At 40.8% G+C, this 18,612-nt stretch overlaps 2 protein-coding genes across 4 annotated transcripts; both read left to right on the top strand.

Annotated features, from left to right (window-relative positions):
- The first annotated feature begins 79 nt into the window (after positions 1-79).
- On the top strand, positions 80-4,116 carry LOC144705762 (uncharacterized). 2 transcript variants are annotated; one of them, XR_013582102.1, is made up of 11 exons: positions 80-519; positions 635-826; positions 914-974; positions 1,185-1,233; positions 1,350-1,404; positions 1,680-1,781; positions 2,255-2,342; positions 2,479-2,597; positions 2,695-2,820; positions 3,078-3,167; positions 3,976-4,116. XR_013582102.1 is itself a non-coding variant. In XM_078578575.1 (11 exons), exons 1-11 carry the CDS (start codon positions 313-315, stop codon positions 3,260-3,262), a joined length of 1,113 nt encoding a protein of 370 aa, XP_078434701.1. In that variant the 5' UTR covers positions 80-312; the 3' UTR covers positions 3,263-3,927. The 2 variants fall into 2 exon arrangements, 1 of the variants encoding a protein (XP_078434701.1); XM_078578575.1 differs by lacking the exon at positions 3,976-4,116 and adding an exon at positions 3,246-3,927 and having other exon boundaries at positions 3,071-3,167.
- LOC144705760 (Tetratricopeptide repeat (TPR)-like superfamily protein) lies at positions 3,990-6,928 on the top strand. Of its 2 annotated transcripts, none has more exons than XM_078578569.1 (2): positions 3,990-4,130; positions 4,201-6,928. In XM_078578569.1, exon 2 carries the CDS (start codon positions 4,255-4,257, stop codon positions 6,763-6,765), a length of 2,511 nt encoding a protein of 836 aa, XP_078434695.1. In that variant the 5' UTR covers positions 3,990-4,130; positions 4,201-4,254; the 3' UTR covers positions 6,766-6,928. The 2 variants fall into 2 exon arrangements, with proteins under 2 accessions (XP_078434695.1, XP_078434696.1); XM_078578570.1 differs by having other exon boundaries at positions 3,997-4,130; positions 4,208-6,928.
- Positions 6,929-18,612: the final 11,684 nt, after the last annotated feature.

Genomic DNA, 18,612 nt, shown 5'->3' with positions numbered 1-18,612 from the left:
TGGCGGATTGCTTGGAGGAGCTCGTCTGATATAGCCTCATGTGGGATCTCTCTGATGATCTCATGGGGTCCATTGTTTGATGGTGGTCTGATGATCGGATGAATAAACATTTTTTCCCACCTGAATAAAATTCTTGGAAAATTTTGTGTATTTATATGATGGGTGTCGTCGGAATTCATCTTCCGGTCTTTATGGGTGTAATTCTGGCGGATTGATCTCATGGGGTCCATTGTTTGATGGTGGTTTGAGGATCCGATGAATAAACATTTTTTCCCACCTGAATAAAATTCTTGGAAATTTTTGTGTATTTATATGATGGGTGTCGTCGGAATTGATCTGCTGGTCTTTATGGGTGTAATTCTGGCGGATTGCTTGGAGGAGCTCGTCCGATTTGTGCTTTCTTCGTTTCTTGATGGAACGCTTGATTTGGATCTTGGGATCTCCCGCGATTACTGCGCCAGGCTTCTTCAGGAAGAGGCCGCAGTCGACGATCTTCGATCCGTGAGAGAAACTTGTGAGGTATTCTGATCGTTTTTCTTTGATCCGGGGAATTGTCTATGCGATTTGTGCGTTGTAATTGTGGAGTCGTTTCACCGCGCGATCACTCTCCGTTGTTCTTCGTGTTCTTTCGCAGAACGTCCCTGATGATCTCAGAGGCGTGCCCTCGCGTCCCTTGTACAAGCGATTGGCGCTGTTGCTAGGACGGTGCTTGATTTACGAGTCTTTCTCGAGAACTTCGGAGAGTGTAATCGGGATGGCTGAAGTAGAGTTTAAAGACAAGGAATTAGATTGGAGTAACTTGTTTAAAGCTTCCGATTTAGCGAAGGTAAGCTTCGAATTTGGGACGGTGACCCTTTATTTTCTCGTTTTGCGTCCTGTGATTTACGTGTCTGGTTCTTGCCGGATCTTTCAGATGTACGATCATGCGCATTTCGAAATGCACGTTCAAGAACCCTTCTTTTCTCAGCTTCGATGTGAGCAAATCCTCTCCCGTTTTTCACATCTCCGTTGCTTCGATCAACACTCGAAGCATTGTCCGCCTTGAGGAGAGTAGTGATGAAATATTTCAACTTTTAGTTCAGAGATTCAATCCCCAATTCAAAATTGCTCGTTGCAATCTCATTGATTCGGCTTCTAGTTTGGGCATCTGAGTAATGCTAAGAGTTATGGTTTAATGAATTCAGCTGGGGAGAAGACCGTCGAAGGAAGGTGTGCTCTTGGAAAGTACACTCAGTAAGATGAAAACTTCTTTTACATTCCTTGTATTTTAATTATATTCTTCAACATTCCTTTTTCAACGTAAGTTTTTTATTTGAATTTCTTTTTGAATGAAACTTCGATTTGTTCAGAATCAAGGAGGACGATTTGCTGATCATCAATAAACATTTGCTTCTTCGAGTTGAGGTGGCATCATTAGTCGCGTTCAAATTTTTTTCTGATCTACCTCTTTTATTAATGAAATGAAAACGCAAATACTGCCAAGATCGGACTTTTTGTTGATTATATGATATCACCCTTGGCAATAAAATCGCCCAAAAATACTACTCTGCCTTAACTCTTGTGATTTTCTCTAATGCATTCCTCGTATGTGATAGCATAAAAGGAAATCGAATGGACAATTTGATCGTCTGCTGTCTTCATGAAAGGAATTCTTACAATTCAATGTAATATCTGATCAGAATGAGAGAGGGGGATACGATTGTTTGGACGATGTGAATACAAGAATGCTGAATACGATATACCTGGACCACGGATTAAGCGATCCTCCCCCCTGGATGCAGGTTCCTCCTGCTGTCCAGCCTTTCCCCGTAGTTCTCGAATGAGACCCCAACTGCTTCTCGATTTGATAATTGTTGTCTCCTTCACCTATTTTATTTATAGGCTCATTGCTCGTTTTTGATTATTTTTATTAAATAACAATGTCAATATGATAGCTGAATATATTCAATGTTCTACTGCTCTTTAGGATTGTCTTCCTTTACAGATTTTCTTTTCCTCTTAGAGTTTAGAGGATTTAGATGGTGGAATAAGCAAGGCTAATTATCTCCTCGCACAGTCTGGGCTAAAAAAACATTTGAAACAATGCTCTTTGCCCTCTATTTAAAAATACCACTTACATCACCCTTCAAGAGATCCGGAGGGTCACTGATTTTGAGTGACCTCCCCTTTCTTTCTCCAAAAAAAAAAACCACCCTTTAAGAGATCGATTGTTGCTCGTCAGACTAATTGTAATTCTTATTTTGTACTCAACAAGAACATCAAGCACTACCCGTCTTTCTTTGCGATGCTTGATGCCGAGACTCTGGACAAAGTTCTTCCTGGCATTAAAACGATTGAAGAAGGTAAATTTTGTGTTGTTTACATCAGTTTAAAATCAATATCTGTACATTGGTTTTAAACCCTTGGCATTTTTTTAAAAGAATTTCTTCCAACAATAAAGAGCGATTGGATCGTCTCATGCTTCGTCTGGATTATCAGGGGTGCAGATATACAGAAAATTCTATTCAGAGGAGATAGAGATGTCCAATGGGGTTCTTGCCATTTACGTTTCAAGGCCCGCATATCAGCCATGCAATGCCATGAGCGCTTTACTCTCTGTATTTCCTTTGCATCTTTTTCTTCTTTTGAAATTACAGATTATCCCAATTTAAAAAACGAAATCTAAAACCAGGACGATCATGTATCCTAATGCAGGGGCTAGGTTATGAGGGCATCGGCCGCCTCCTCGGCATGGCTCATACAACGGGAACAATTCCAGAAGCTCTTCCTCCTCCAATATCTTCTCTTTTATCATCCTTCATGCATCATCATCAACCGGATGTGAGTATATCAAGTAACATCATTCATGCCTTCACATTATGATTGTTGCATGGTATATGCGCAAATTTGTCCCATGTGGGTAAATTTCCGACCATCCCTAAACCCGTTGACCAATCACCACTCTAGTCATTTATTTTATGTGTATTTTTTATACAAATAATCAATCCAAACCGTCCATTCGCCCCACACCATGCCATCCCTACTTCACACTGTCGCCATAATTATTATTCTTTTGAACTTTATCTCGGAGGCCAAAGTCAGCGCGTTGACCGAGGGCGCTCGGGCACTATCCAAGCATGTGAGCCGGAGCAGCGGCGGTTGGTGGGCCCAGAAACTCACCGGAAACGGTAACCCATCTCTTCCCCAGCTCGTTGACCCCGTTGACTGTTCCAACCATGCACTAATGTCTAATTGTCTAAGGCTAGCGGAGGGATTGAGATAAACTCAAATCCGTCATCAGTCATCCATCCTGACTACGGAACGACACTTCCGGGATGTGACGCCCCAGACGTGACAGGACGGATGACGGTCTGTGATGGAGGTTCCCGTCACACGTCCGAGGACTTCGGAAAAATCCGTCGCATTCTCCTCACCGTCATGGTTTGCGGCGTCCCCATCACGTCCCCGTCACTGGACGGCGTCACCGTCACGTGTGACAGGAAAAACAACGATGCGGAGGAGAGAGAATTGGAGGGGCATATCTCCAATTATCTTTGGATGGCATCCTTTTGTGCGCGCGAATTAATGCGGGGATTTTTCTGCAAAATGCCAAGAAATCGAGTTTGCGACACCACGTGGCGAAATCTCGGGTGTCCAAAAGCTTAAATATCAAACGATTTTTTAAGTTTTTTTGGTCATCTTTAAAAATCCCATCGCGTCACTCGTCCGAGCCCCTCCGTCACCGTCGTGTCACCGTCATGCCCAGTTCGTCATCCATCATCGTCGCTGTCACAGGCCCCTAATTTTGTCACCGTCACATCATCCATCACGTTGCCATCAACGTGACGTGTGACGTGACGGATGACGACGGCCGTTCCCTGTAATATTCCTGACCCTTCAAATACTAATTTTTTAATCCTCTCACTATCGTAACCGTCATCCGTACCGTCAACCTCCGTAACGGAGCCCGTTGAACCCCGTTCCGTTTCTCCGCAGACGCGGAGAAGAACCAGACCTCTGTAAAAGCCCTCGGTCGTCTTCTGGGGAGCTGCTGCTGGATGAACTCGCACGCGACTCGAGCCCACGGACCCGTCTTCGAGGTCAGAGTCGAGCCCGGCTACGGCGCGCGCTGGTCCGCCGATGGCTGCAAGGTCGGTCCTCTACCAAAACCCATCACCCAATTCCTTGAAAAATTCTAACTTTCGTCTTCTCCCGCTGAAGTTCATAGGCTTCCTCGAGCCGTACTCGGCGAAGTAGCGAGCTCCGGTTCGATTCATGCTCTTGGAGGGCTTGTTCTCGCTTCTCCGGGAATGCAGAAGTCTTCGGCTTGCCAGGGCAGTCCACCAGCGGCTTCTCTCTGGGGGGGGGTTCTACCCGGCGGCGCCGCCGCGGCTCGCGGCAGCGCTGGCCGTGGCCTACGCGGCCGCCGGCGCCGCCGCCGAGGCCCGCGCGGCGGTCACCCACCACGCGCCGGCCTCGACCCTCGCCTGGAACCTGCTCATCAAGCACGAAGCCTGCCACGGCGGCGCCGCCCGAGCCTTGTCCCTCTGCCGGCTCATGCGCCGCCGCGGCGCCCCCTTCGACGGCTTCACCTTCCCGTACCTCCTCAAAGCCTGCGCTGAGCTCCGCTCCTTCCGGCTCGGCGCCGCCGCCCACGCCCAAGTCCGCCGCCTCGGCTTCTCCTCCAACGTCTTCGCCGGCAACGCCCTCGTCGCCATGTACTCCCGCTGCGGCGCTTTCTCCGACGCCCGCCAAATGTTCGATGAAATGCGGCAGAGAGAAATCGACGACGTGGTCTCCTGGAATTCCATGGTGGCCTGCCACGCTCAGAACGGGGAGCACGCCCTTGCCATCCAGACCTTCAAAGAGATGAACTGCCACCCCGACGAAGTCAGCCTCGTCAACGTCCTCCCCGCCTGCGCCGCCCTCCGTGCCGCCGCCTCTGGCAGGGAGCTCCATGGCTGCGCCTTCAGGCGGGGGCTCTTCGCCGACCTCTTCGTCGGCAATGCCGTCGTCGACATGTACGCCAAGTGCGGGAGGATGAAGCAGGCGCGGGCCTCCTTCCAGCTCATGGAGGCCAAGGATGTGGTGTCGTGGAACGCCTTGGTCACTGGCTGCTCTCAGAACGGCGACTTTGACGGCGCTCTTGAGCTAATTCAGGAGATGGGCAGGAAGAAGATCCCTCTGAACGTCGTCACCTGGAGTGCCGTCATCGCCGGGTATGCTCAACAAGGCCACGGCCGGGAAGCCGTCGCCGTCTTCCGCCGGATGCAGGCGGCCGGATCGCCGCCCAACGCCATCACCCTCATCTCCGTCCTCTCGGCCTGCGCCGCCGTCGGTGCCCTCCCCCACGGCGCAGAGATCCACGCCTACGCCCTCCGCCGCCGCCTCTACGGCGGTGCCGAAGAAGAAGGAGAAGGAGAAGAAGAAGAAGAAGATGAAGATCTCATGGTGGTCAACGCCTTGGTGGACATGTACTGCAAGTGCAAGCGCTTGGACAGCGCCCGGGCCATGTTCAACAAGGTGGCCCCAGGCAAGAAAAACGTGGTGACGTGGACGGTGCTGATTGGCGGGATGGCGCAGCAAGGCGACGCCAACGACGCACTGGAGCTGCTCTCTCAAATGATCCTCCAAGAAAAAACGGTCAAACCGAATGCCTTCACCATCTCCTGCACGCTCATGGCCTGCGCACGCCTGGCCGCCCTCCACCTCGCCAAGCAGCTCCACGGCTACGTCTGCCGCAGGAGCTACCACCCCAGCGGCGCTCTCCACGTGGCCAATTGCCTCATTGACACGTACGCCAAGTGCGGGGAGATGGCGGCAGCAAGCGCCGTCTTCTCCGCCATGCCGCAGAAGAACACGGTATCCTGGGCATCTCTGATGTCCGGGTACGGTGCCGATGGCCGCGGCGAAAAAGTATTAAAACTCTTCGATCAGATGATAGGCGCCGGGCTGCGGCCCGACGGCGTGGTCTTCCTGATACTGCTCTACGCGTGCAGTCACTCAGGAATGGTGGACAGGGGGCTGAGCCTGTTCCGAGCCATGAGGGCCGAGTTCGGGCTGGGTCCGGGGCCGGAGCACAACGCATGCGCGGTGGATATGCTGGGCCGGGCCGGGCGGCTTGAGGAGGCGGCGAGGCTGATAGAGGAGATGCCGGGGGAGCCGACGCCGGTGGTGTGGGTGGCGTTGCTCAGCGCGTGCCGAGTCCACTCGGACATGCGGCTCGCGGAGCGCGCCGCAGGCGAGTTGGCTCGGGCTGGGTTCGACTACGACGGCTCGTACACACTCCTTTCCAACGTCTACGCGAAGGCGGGGAGGTGGGATGATGTGGCGAGAGTTCGAGGGGAGATGAGGAGGATGGGGATAAGGAAGAGGCCAGGGTGCAGCTGGGTGCAGGGGAAGGGGGGTGCAGTGGCGAGTTTCTATGCAGGAGATCGAACGCATTCGCGATCTGATGAGATTTATGCGCTTTTAGCGGCGGTGATGGAGCGGATCAGAGCGCTGGGGTACGTGCCAGAGATGGTGTTTGCGCTGCATGATGTGGACGAGGAGGAGAAGAGATCGCTGCTGATGGAGCACAGCGAGAAGCTGGCGCTGGCGTTTGGGTTGCTCAGCTCGCCGCCGGGGGCGGTGATTCGCATCACGAAGAATCTGCGTGTCTGCGGGGATTGTCACACTGCCATGGTGTTTATTTCTCGCATTGTCGAGCACGAGATTGTCGTCCGGGACTCGAGCCGGTTCCATCGCTTCAAGGCCGGGTCCTGCTCCTGTGGTGGCTACTGGTGAATGCAGATGTCATCCAATTTTTTTATTCTTGTAATTACTTGGTTTTGTAGTGACTAGTGAGTGAGTCATAGTGAAATTATACAAAAACAGTGGGACAGAGAGCATTTCTTGATGCCCCTGGTTGGTATTTAGAAATCATGCAATGAAATATCATATTATGTTGTATCGTTGAGTAATTAAAATGTTATTTGAAAGGAGATGTAGTTTATGTGTATACATATAGTTTGTTATATTGTGAATTGATTAATGTGCTGTGAAACGATTGGAAACGACTAGGGTATGCAATTATCGATTGATGGAAATAGTTTAAACTCCATTACAAGGATAAACATAAGCAATACTATGATTGTAATTTTGATAACATTAGAGTGGGTGATATTTATCAATATGAACTACACACTGACTTTAATAAAATCTAAGGTATTAAATAAAAGTTTATCAATATGAACTTTCACAAATCTTGAATATCAAAAATGCCTGGTGTGTCTATACAGATGTGTGTGTGTGTTTTGTACGTAAATAAGATATGCATAGTGATTTTTCTGTTTATAAGTTTGAGTAATAAAACGTAATTGTGGTGCGAATTTTATAAAGAAAGAATATTAACTTTGATATTGAATACAAATAAATTTGGAATGTTTATAAAGCTAAATTATAATATATAAAGTGTTGTAAGTTTGGCCCCGTTGATCTTAATATTAAAAATAGATATTTACACATGTCACTGAGAAATGATTCAAATAAAGTTAGTAACTAATTTTTGCAATAATTGTTTAATAGTGAAAGAATTACTACTTTATTACAAATCAAATAACCAAAACACCTGTTTTTAATTGAGTGGATACGGATTGGTATAAATTGTGTACGTTAGTTTGAAGGAAATAATAGAAAGAATTAGGATGTGCAAATGACGTTTGAAGGAAATAATTTTAACTCCGATACAAGGATGAACATAAGCAATATTGCGAGTCTAATTTAGATACATTGGCTTGACTTGAATAGGCACTATTTCATATACATTGACTTGAATAAAACTTTAGGTATTAATTAGATGTTCATCAATATGAACTTTCATAAATCTTGAATTTAAAAAATCCCTGGTGTGAGATTTTGGGTAGATGATAGATATGCAGTAAGGTGTTTGTTTACTAGTTTGAAGTATCAAACATAATTGTGGAATGGAATTTCATAAAATAAAAGTTAACTTTGAAATTGAATACAAATTAAGTTATAATATTGGTTATGTTATATTATATTACATGAAGTGATGTGAGTTTTACCTTGTCGTTCTGAATATTAGAAATATACATCAACACATATAACTGGGAAATGGTTCAAATAAAACTAAGAATTTTTTTAACTCCATTAAATAAATTAAATGATGATTGAAGGAAATAATTTTAACCCTGCTACAGCAATGAACATAAGCAATCCTGTGACTGTAATTATGATATCATCTTAGCAGGTGCTATTTCATATACATTGATTTGAATAATGCAATGTATTTGTTAAATGTTTATCAATAAGAACTTTCATAAATCTAGGATTTTAAAACTTTCTGCTTCGTCTGTATTAAATCTAGGATTGTCGTTCTGAATATTAAATCTAGGATTTTAAAGGCGTTTGTTTACCAGTTTGAACTATAAAACTATATCCATGAAAAATTATAATGAAAAAATGTTAACTTTGAAATTGAATAAAAATGAATTTAGAATGTTGACTATGCTAGATTATAATATATGTAGTTACGTAAGATTGACCAAGTTGATCTATATATTAAAAACATACATCAACACATGACTAGGAAATGATTGAAGGAAAACAACTAATTGGTTTCTGTAATATTTATTTAACTTATGAAAGAATGAATACTTGATTACAAAAAGGGATAACCGAAACACCTGTCTTTATTTATTGAATGGACGTGTACTTGTATCAATTGTCCCTGCTAATTTGAATATGTTTAAAAATTTGACGAGATTCTGTGAATAATAAAATGCATGGGATATATATGTAACTTGTCGGACACCTGCAGGCAGAATTTTACACAGCGAGACTTGTTTCAAGAGGGTTAAGTCGGGAAGTATGACCGATTCTGGATAGCCCTTTTGTAAAAAAACCTAAACATAAACTAAAATTATGTTTGTTAAACACTTTAGTTTGTAATCATTTTTTATGGCATCGGCAGTGTTCTGGTTCTTCAAATATCAGTTTTCAAAATAGTTTTGGACATTTGATTTTTAAGAAATCATATTTTTTTTCTCATGTGTATATTAATGCTACAACCAAATTGAACGATAAAAATGAAAAAAAGTAATTCAATATGTTTATTGTGTTCCTTGGTTGGTTGATGATTAAAGGATACGTCGATTTAACCTTGCGGTTAATTTGGGTTTACTTGGCTAATAAAAAGATGTGTTCATAGAGACATGAGGGTCAGGTTTGATTAGGGTTGGGTAGACGTAGGTGGTGTGGACATTTGGTTCAATTGTGTCTCCAAATAAGGGCCGATCTGACTAAGCTGACTTGATCCAAATGTCAAATTGAGGATTGGCCTGTTGGAATTGTTATCAGGTCAGGATGGGCTTCTCAACCCAATCTACTACATAATATCATTTGTAGTTGTTTTCTAATCTTTTATCAAGCACACTAGGGTAAGGTTGTTGGAAAATAGCTGATATCAACAATCAAAACATAATAGTTATAGCCAATGCAAAAATAAAAGTTTTCCCTCTCCAACTTTTAAACAACAAACAATTGTAAAAATCCAAAAAATATTATCTCCCAACTTAAATAGCGCAGGATATTACAAAGTCAGAGAAAGCCACCAAATTTATATTATTTTTCATTTTCATGGATGCAATCTTAATCCATGGTTGGCCAACAGCCATGAACACAATAACAAATTAAAAGTTAATCAATTTACCACTGAAAAGTGCTAAATACACAGTGCAAGATGGACATGTATATTACTGGAAATAACCAAATCCTAATTGTGACCCTGCACCTAATAGTAAATTGTAAAATCATCTTTGGTCTCTATGTACAGCTGCAAGACCCCAAAGTAGACGACAAACACTCACAACAGCCGGCATGCTAATTGCGCGGAGTGCGTAGACACCACACGCATCACGGGTGATGATGCTTGTCCCTAATATTTAAACCCAATGTCCACATGTGCTTGTGCTCACTAGTCCGCGTGCATGTCAGATCAGGGTAGGCCTCATGCACGAGGCCAGGATGCCCGCATCGTGGCCCACCGACACTCCCCACGAGGGGCGTATGGATGGCACGTCAGGTAGTCATGACGCGTGGAGTGATGAGATGGTTGGTGGGGCACCTGTGTATCCCTAAAGATAGTGCTGCAACGTGCCTACGGACATGCTTATAGTGGCAGTGTTGTAGGCGTGTGGGAAGGGCTGCAGGTTCCAAGGTGTTGGAGCACTTCTACGCAACAACCTGGATTATGCCTAGTCTCTTCATTCGTACGTAATGGCTATGGCCATTGATGTATCTTTACTCGTCTGGCAATAAAATGTCTCAGTGTTGTGCTTAGCGCCTCACCCTATTTATTTCCTTAACCCCCAAACAATAGCAAGCATTCCAAAGAGACTTCTGTTGCACAAGTGAATGCTGCTCAATGTTCTTGCCCAAGCATTGAGGCTGGCGCGCATTCAATCCTATCATTTTCCTTAGCTCTAGATTTGTCCGCACGACGAAAACTCTTGTAAACCTTTTTTTTCTTGTCATGGAGAAACCACAGAGAGAGATAGGGAGAAAGAGAGAGAGAGACAGAGGGATAGAAAGACATAGAGAGAGGGAGAGAGAGAGAAAGAGAGTGAGGGAGAGAAAGAGAGAGGGAGAAAGAGAGAGAGAGAGAGAGAGGACGATAGAGAGAGGAAGAAAGAGAGAGAGAGAGAGAGAGAGAATTATCTCAATACTTTGGTTCAAAACCGTCGAGATGGTCCGTTCCTGCGACCGAACGGGCGTTTGAGCGAATGTGCGGTGCGGTGCAAAATTTGCTCATCGCACCGCACACCACACACGGTCTGTGTGGTGCGGTTGTTGAGATTGTGTGAAAAATTTGGGAACCAAACCCCCACCCACCCCACCCTCTCTCGTCTAAAGGCAGTCTGCCCTCTCTTGTCTGAAGGATTCCGCCCCGCTTCCGCACGCCGCCCTCTGTTGTCTAAAGAAGATGCTGCCTTTGCCTTGAGAAGAACTGAAGAAGATGCCCTCTCTCGCCTTGTGTGACTGTGGGAAGGCGAAGGTAACTTCTTCATATTCTTCCTTTCGTATAAACTCTTCCCTTCTTCCCTTTTGTTACCTTCTTCATTTTCGTCACTTACAGAATTTATGTTGCGCGTATGCGTTGGAGGAGCTTTTGATTGCTGTTAAACTTGAAAATATTATATGTTTGTGTTAACTTCTTACGTTTGATTAGTGTTTGTATGAAGTTGGAGATGCTCATAGATCTGGAAAAATGTAGAAAGCTTAATTAAACATTGAAGAATGTGAGATTTTTTTTTACCTTCTTCCAACCCATTGTAATATATAAAAGATTTTCTGAACATTTAGCTGAAATGTGAGACGATTAACATCATACCGTGGTTAATATATTCTAAAAAGAAGATCTAACCTAGCCAAACGTCCATCACTAGTTTAAATCATGGCTTCCTCCATCTATATTTTCACTTCACCCATAATATGATGCTTCTAAATGATTTATATTTGAACATATCATGTGCTTTTGTTTGTTTTTTGCGTTTAATTGGAGGTGAGGATTGCCGCCTTGATCCACGAGGTTAAGCTTTCCACTCAAACAAACATGCATTTAAGAAGAATATTGAAGCATTGAGAAGCAGTACAATTCTCACCTTCTTCTATCAATCAGAATGCTTAAAACACTGTCCGAATGTAGAAGTAGAGTAGCGCGTTGTAGAATTTGCGATTTAATTGAAAGAAGCGATGATAAAGTTGGGCAATGCTCGAACAGCTGTAGTACTCGTTACTCGTGTGAGAGACTCTAATGCAGACGAAGTGGCCTTGTTCCACTGAAAATTTCATTTGAAAAGCTGTCGTCTAATATGCCTGATGCATAGTCCTTCACAAATATTCAATGGTAACCTGTTATTCTAAGGAATTCTCACACCTCTTTGATGTTGGAAGGGGGGCCATCTCAACATTGCCTCCACTTAGACTATGTTTGCCATTAGTTCTTGTCAAGACACTACCCTGAGAACTCCAATTGCTTACATCCAAAGTAACACTCCATCATGTTAGCATGTAGAAAATTCTCTTGGAGGACTACAAAGGCTTGCTTGAAGTGTGCATTGTGCTCTCACCAAGAACAACAATAAAGCAAGTATATTCAAATAAGATAACTAGAAATTGCTTTAGGAAGGGTTAGAAAAGTTCAGTCAGAAAAGTTTCTTTAGAGAAGGGTTAGAAAAGTTGCTTTAGGAAGGGTTAGAAGGGTTTGAAAAGTTCCTCTGCCACAATGGTGTGATTCTGAACTTTGAAAAAACCTTGTTAGTTTTGAATGCTATATTAATGATATCCCTTTCTGTTACAAGTTGATGGTATATTCACAATGTAACCTAATATGGAATCAAGCTTTGAGAAGACTACTGTTACATGAAACTCATCTAATCGCTCTTCCACTACCAGGATATGATATCTACTTGTACTTAACTTATTAAGTGCTCAATTTCCAACATTGAACCTCCACCCGGCATCTTTGTTCGGCTACTTCTTCAGTTCTTATTTTTTTACTTCTTTTTTCTTTTCTTCTTCTTCTTTTTTTTATTCTTCTTCTTGTTTCTTTTCTTATGCCTTTTTATTTTCTTCTCCTACCTTTTTCTTCTCTCCTTATTTTTTTTGTTCTTCTTCTTTTTTCTTGTTCGGCTACTTCTTTCTTTTCTTTTCAGTTCTTCGGCTACTTCTTTCAGTTCTTCTTTCTTTTCTTCTTCATATTTTTTTCTCTTCTTCTTCTTGTTTCTTTTCTTCTTCTACCTTTTTCTTCTCTCCTTCCATTTTTTTCTGTTCTTTTTTGTTTTTTCTTGTTCGGCTACTCATTCTTCGGTTATTCTTTATTTCCTTCCTCTTCTTTTTCTTATATTCTTCTTCTACCTTTTTCTTCTCTCCTTCATTCTCTTAACTGTTCTTCTGCTTTTTTCTTGGTCGGCTACTTCTTCCTCAGTTTTTCTTTATTTTCTTCTTCTTCTTTTTTCTTTTCTTCTTCATCTTTATTTTCGTCTTCTACCTTTTTTCTTCTCTCCTTCCTTATTTTTTCTGTTCTTCTTTTTTCTTGTTCGGCTACTTCTTCTTCAGTTCTTCTTTCTTTTCGTCTTCTTCTTTTTTGTTTTCTTCTTCTTCTTTCTTTTATTCTTCTTGCACGTAAGTAGCATGTTACCATTTTTAATTTTTCACTTGTGTTTACTTGTACAGCATAGGATTGAAATTTCCTTTCAAAATAAAACTACAGGGTACAAATTTGACTGATATGTTTACATTATATGTTTATATAATAGGCTTGATATCTGATTTGATTGATCTGGTTTGATGCTTTACAATTTCCGTCTGTTAGGTTAGTAATTTGGGGATTCAATGCTTTTTTTTGTCAGTAATGAGTTTAAATCATGTATGTTTGTTGCATAGAATACCATATGATGCATTTCTTTGCCTCGTATACACATTAACACTTAGGAAAACTTAAGATTGAAATTTGCATTAGTTTATAAATTAGGTTTGATATTTGATTTGACATGACCATTAACTATTGGATTGGATCACATGTAGCAGTGCATTACTGTCAAATTTGTTGGCACCTTGGTTAACTTTTAAAATTCCATCCAATTTTTTTTTATCAAGTCATGCGATCAAATCTGCATGAAATGGCTATTATTGTTTCTCGTCCACATTATGAAACTGAAAATGTAGGATGAAAGTTGGTACAACCTCGCATCAACCGAATGCTGCAAACATTTCTGCAGAACAAGAAACTCCCAATAGCCCACCCACGAGAAAGAAAAAGCATCGCCTTAATCCATGTGACGCAGTTTGGTACTTCACAGTCATAGGTGGAAAAAAAATTAAGTGCAACTTGTGTGGTATCACTACAGACCGCAACAAGTACCAGAGCAGTACGCCTGTGTGGAGGCACGAGGAAAGGTTCCATCGCAAATTATTCCAGTCTTTGAAAGCAAAGACAAGTCAAGCTGTACAAGAGAGATCAGTACTAGGCATGTTTGTTGGCGGAGATACGAAGAAACAATACTACACTAGATGTACCACGGAGAAGACCAAAGAGGAGCTGGTGCGGTTCATATGTCTGTCTGACTCGCCATGGGCCATGGTTAGGAAGAAATACTTCATACGACTTCTTCGTTATATTGCGCAAGAAGAAATATCAGTCCTGTTAGTGAAGGCAATCAAGGCGAAAGCCTTCTCACTCTACCAAGGTATGAAGAAATTTGTTCGATAAAAATTGGCATCCGTTGCTCGAGTGTCGTTGACACTTGACGCGTGGACGTCGAAAAAGAACATTGCTTTCCTCGGTGTGAATGTGCATTAAGTGGACTCTGAGTGGACATTGTACAAGCGTGTTCTAGGAATACGCCAACTGACTGAGTCCTACAATGGCAAAAACATGAGTGCATGCGTCCTTGAACTGGCGGAGGAGTTTGACCTGAAGAAGAAGGTATGGGTTACGACATAAAAATTTTGAATTACTCTTATTTTTCATCATTCCATTATATTGATGAATACAAAATACACAGGTGTCCACAATTACCATAGACAATGCATCGAACAACAAAATGATGATGACTATTCTAGAGGAGCATATGAAGTTAGAGAACCCTCAATTTAGTGCAAGCCGACATGTGCTTTGCGTAACACATGTGCCAAACCTTATGATTATAGACGAGGACAATATGGCCGGTATGAATGATCTAGAGCAAGGCAACATACTTGTTGCATTCTCCACATCTAATCTAGGTGATGTCATACTCTGGCTCTGCGAGATGGTCATCAAAATATGCAGTTCAACCCAATGTGAAGAATGCTAAGTAGCTAGGTGATGTCATGCTAAATAGCATGCTAAGTAGCAAGCAATTTGGGCTACTTGACCATAAAAATTCCATTGGACTGCCCACCAAGATGGAATTCTACGTACACCGATGTTAGTGGATGTTGTAGATATTATTGTATTGAACATCTTACGGAAACAAGTCTTATGTGACGAGGAATGGGAAATGATCAAGGAGTTTGCGGGAATATTGCAACCCCTTCAGTTGGCTGTTACAGTAGCATGCGGTTTAAAAGCACCCACAGCAAATGAGGCAATTATTATCATCAGAGCAATGATGAGACACCTGAATGGTGTAATGGCTGGTATTAGAGAGGGAAGGATGTTACGAGGGAACATTGTTATGTCCACGGATCAATGGACATCAGTGTACAAGGCTTGTGAGACGATGAAGAGTGAGATGAGTAGATATGCATCGGTCCTCACTTCCAACCCGACCTTCACCGTTGCTGCCCTCGTTGATCCCTCCATGAAGTTACAGTTATTGGACCGTGACCAACGGGGCAAAATAGTCGCGTATGTGCAACGCTTATTGCAGTCCCCCGATATCACCAGTAACAACAACGTCATTTGTTCAGATTCCTCTACATGCTTTCGACAAGAGTGGACGTCTACAACATTCTTCAATGAAGCACTAGACAAGTTGTTACCGGATAGTGAGCAGACACCAACCCTTACTCTAGGACACAAGCTAGCTGTGTACATGAGCTCATCTCCTCTCAAGGGGACTGAACCATTTCACTGGTGGAAAATAATAGGAGAACATTCATATCCAAGGTTGGCAATGGTTGCGAAGGAATTCCTATCGGTCTGTGCGACGAGTGCTCCATCGGAAAGATTCTTCTCTATTGGTCATGCAGTCATCAACTACAAACATTCAAGATTGATGGCTGCGAGCATTGAATTACTTATGACACTAAAGTGTTGGTGGCGAGCAGAAGAGGGTGACGACACTCATATGAAGCAACCAGACGAAGATAGCGACGAAGATCCATGGTATGCTTTACTACTTGCTATTTTATTATTTGATATCTACAAGTAAAAAGTGATTTGTATGATTAATAATTTTATGAATTTTTAATTTATTTGCATTAGAAATGATTTTTCAAATTAATTAATAATTTTAACGGCTTCTATCGATTATCTTTTAAATTTAGCGGTTAATTTAAAATTTTTTTTGCAAAGATATATAAGTTAATTTTAAGGAAAAGTTTAAAAGAATAGTTGAAGATTTGACACATTTAGTGAGATATTTTCTAGCATTGTTAAACCATCTGAAAAATAAGACATTTATGAAAAATGACCTCTCCTTATCTTTATTTAGCTGGCTAACCAAAATTTTGAACTCTCTTTAAATTTCTGAAAAAAGTCATTCTTCACCCTCGTTACCCTTGAAGAACTAACCACCTCTCCCTTTCTGGACTCGGAATTTGTTTTTCACCATCTTAGTTCTGAACAACAAGACTATTTCTCATTGATGATCGTGATTCCTGCTCTTTTTCACGATTTTAGTTGGCATTGGTCGAACTCTTATGATGAGTTCTTCCTCTGTGAGTTCTCAAAGAAAACAAATTGAAGGAGAGGAGTATGTTTCTTCCTCTGTGAGTTCTCAAAAAAGGTTCCAGGTTCTTCCCCCAATAACGGTGATTTGTCAAAAACTTCCGCTGTATTACCATAATTGTGCTTGCTATCTTTATGTTTTTTTATGCATGTGTTTTTTCATGTTCTTCTTTCTATTGTTTTTTTAGAACTTAATGATATGTGTTCTGGTGGTGTTTTTCATTTTCTAATATATGTATCAGTCTTCTGCCCTAAAGTCAAAATTCTATCCCTTCAACATTTTTATTCTGAATATCACCAACAACAAAAAAACTTAACTCTGAAATTTATACATATGTAACTTCACGGAAAAATTCTCTGAAATTTCTACTGATGTACTTCTGCCATATCTCTCTCCAAAGTTGATCAACAATACAAAATCATAAATCTTAAACTTTTCTAATTTTTCTTGATATCCGTCCTTGATAACTCTGAAACTACCAAAATTAAAAAATATTGCTACCAATTTTTCTACACCTGTCCTTCAGCATTTTTCGCTGCAATAAATTTGACATTTGTTAAGCTTCATGAAGCATTGAACTCTAAATATGTTGGTGCGATTAAACTGAAATTGACCTTCCATGTGTTGAAAGATATTTTTTAAACAAATGTTTAGAGATGAAGGCTCATCCGAGAGCTGTTAAGATCTTGACAAATCCTGTCATTTGGAGCTGTTAACATCTTAACTGTCCTGTTACACTTGAAGGTGCTTTTGGAGAAGAATCAAAGGAAAGATATGAGGATCGCTCATTGGAAGGATGCCACTGCATTTGGCATACCACTCAAAAGTGCTTGTTCACAATAGAGTGCTTGTTCACAAGGGATTTCAAAAGAAATGGAGGAGCATACCGCTCAAAAGTTTGAGTCAACTGGAAGCTCCTTAGTTTGACTAATATTTTCGATATTGGATTTTTTATTTGATACATAGACAATATATTATCCATGTTGATCTCCATAGTCTCCTTACTTTTCCTATTATTTTAAGTACTACTTAGTGATCAATAGATCCAGTGGAAATGGCTCCACACATTGGGACGCATCATCAACTCATATAAGAATGTACTCATCCCCCTCAAGAATTGGAAATTATCCCATCGATGAAGATTACTTACTTAATAATTTTGTAGAATTTTAGCGACATCTATCAATCATCTTTTTTAATTTAACGGTTAATTTTATATTGTTTTTCGTATCAAAATAGTTTTTTTAAAAATTAATTAAGAAATTTCTTGAACTTTAATGAATATTATTGAGTATCTTTTGAATTTAACTGTTAATGTTTTATTGTTTTACGCATTATAAATGATTTATAAAGTTATTTAAGAAGTTACTACAATTTTAACAAATTTTATTGATTATATTATGAATTTAACGCTTAATTTTATATTGTTTTGCACTAAAATAGATTTTTAAAATTAAATAATAAATTTCTTGAACTTTAACGAATATTATCGATTATCTTTTGAATTTAACAGTTAATGTTATATTGTTTTACGCATTAAAATGAATTTTAAAATTATTTAAGAATTTACTCCAAATTTAACGATTTTTATCAATTATATTATGAATTTGACGGTTAATTTTATATTATTTTTTGCATTCTAAATGATTTTTAAAATTAATTAAGAATTCTCTAGAATTTTAACGACTTCTATCGATTATCTTTTTAATTTATCTGTTAATATTATATATTTTTTTGAGTTAGAAATGATTTTTAAAATTAATTAAGAATTTTCTAGAATTTGAACGACTTCTATCGATTATCTTTTTAATTTATCGGATAATATTGTACTATTTTTCGTATTAGAAATGATTTTTAAAATTAATTAAGAATTTTTTAGAATTTGAACGACTTCTATCGATTATCTTTTTAATTTATCAGATAATATTGTACTATTTTTCGTATTAGAAATGATTTTTAAAATTAATTAAGAATTTTCTAGAATTTGAACGACTTCTATCGATTATCTTTTTAATTTATCGGATAATATTGTACTATTTTTCGCATTAGAAATGATTTTTAAAATTAATTAAGAATTTTCTAGAATTTGAACGACTTCTATCGATTATCTTTTTAATTTATTGGATAATATTGTACTATTTTTTGCATTAGAAATGCTTTTTAAAATTAATTAAGAATTTTCTAGAATTTTAGC

The sequence above is a fragment of the Wolffia australiana genome, chromosome 7, assembly GCF_029677425.1.
Source record: "Wolffia australiana isolate 7733 chromosome 7, ASM2967742v1".
In the NCBI taxonomy this organism is placed as follows: Eukaryota; Viridiplantae; Streptophyta; class Magnoliopsida; order Alismatales; family Araceae; genus Wolffia; species Wolffia australiana.
Note: the sequence above shows the minus strand (reverse complement) of the source record. Positions and strands in the feature narration are given on the sequence as shown.

What these genes read in the sequence shown, in the direction of transcription:
- LOC144705760 (XM_078578569.1), top strand. Translation starts at nt 4,255, where the DNA reads ATGCTCTTGGAGGGCTTGTTCTCGCTTCTCCGGGAATGCAGAAGTCTT.
- LOC144705762 (XM_078578575.1), top strand. Translation starts at nt 313, where the DNA reads ATGATGGGTGTCGTCGGAATTGATCTGCTGGTCTTTATGGGTGTAATT. An exon ending in ATCCTCCCCCCTGGATGCAG is followed by an intron (nt 1,782 to 2,254) that starts GTTCCTCCTGCT and finishes GTACTCAACAAG; the next exon opens with AACATCAAGCACTACCCGTC. An exon ending in TGCATCATCATCAACCGGAT is followed by an intron (nt 2,821 to 3,070) that starts GTGAGTATATCA and finishes TTTATCTCGGAG; the next exon opens with GCCAAAGTCAGCGCGTTGAC.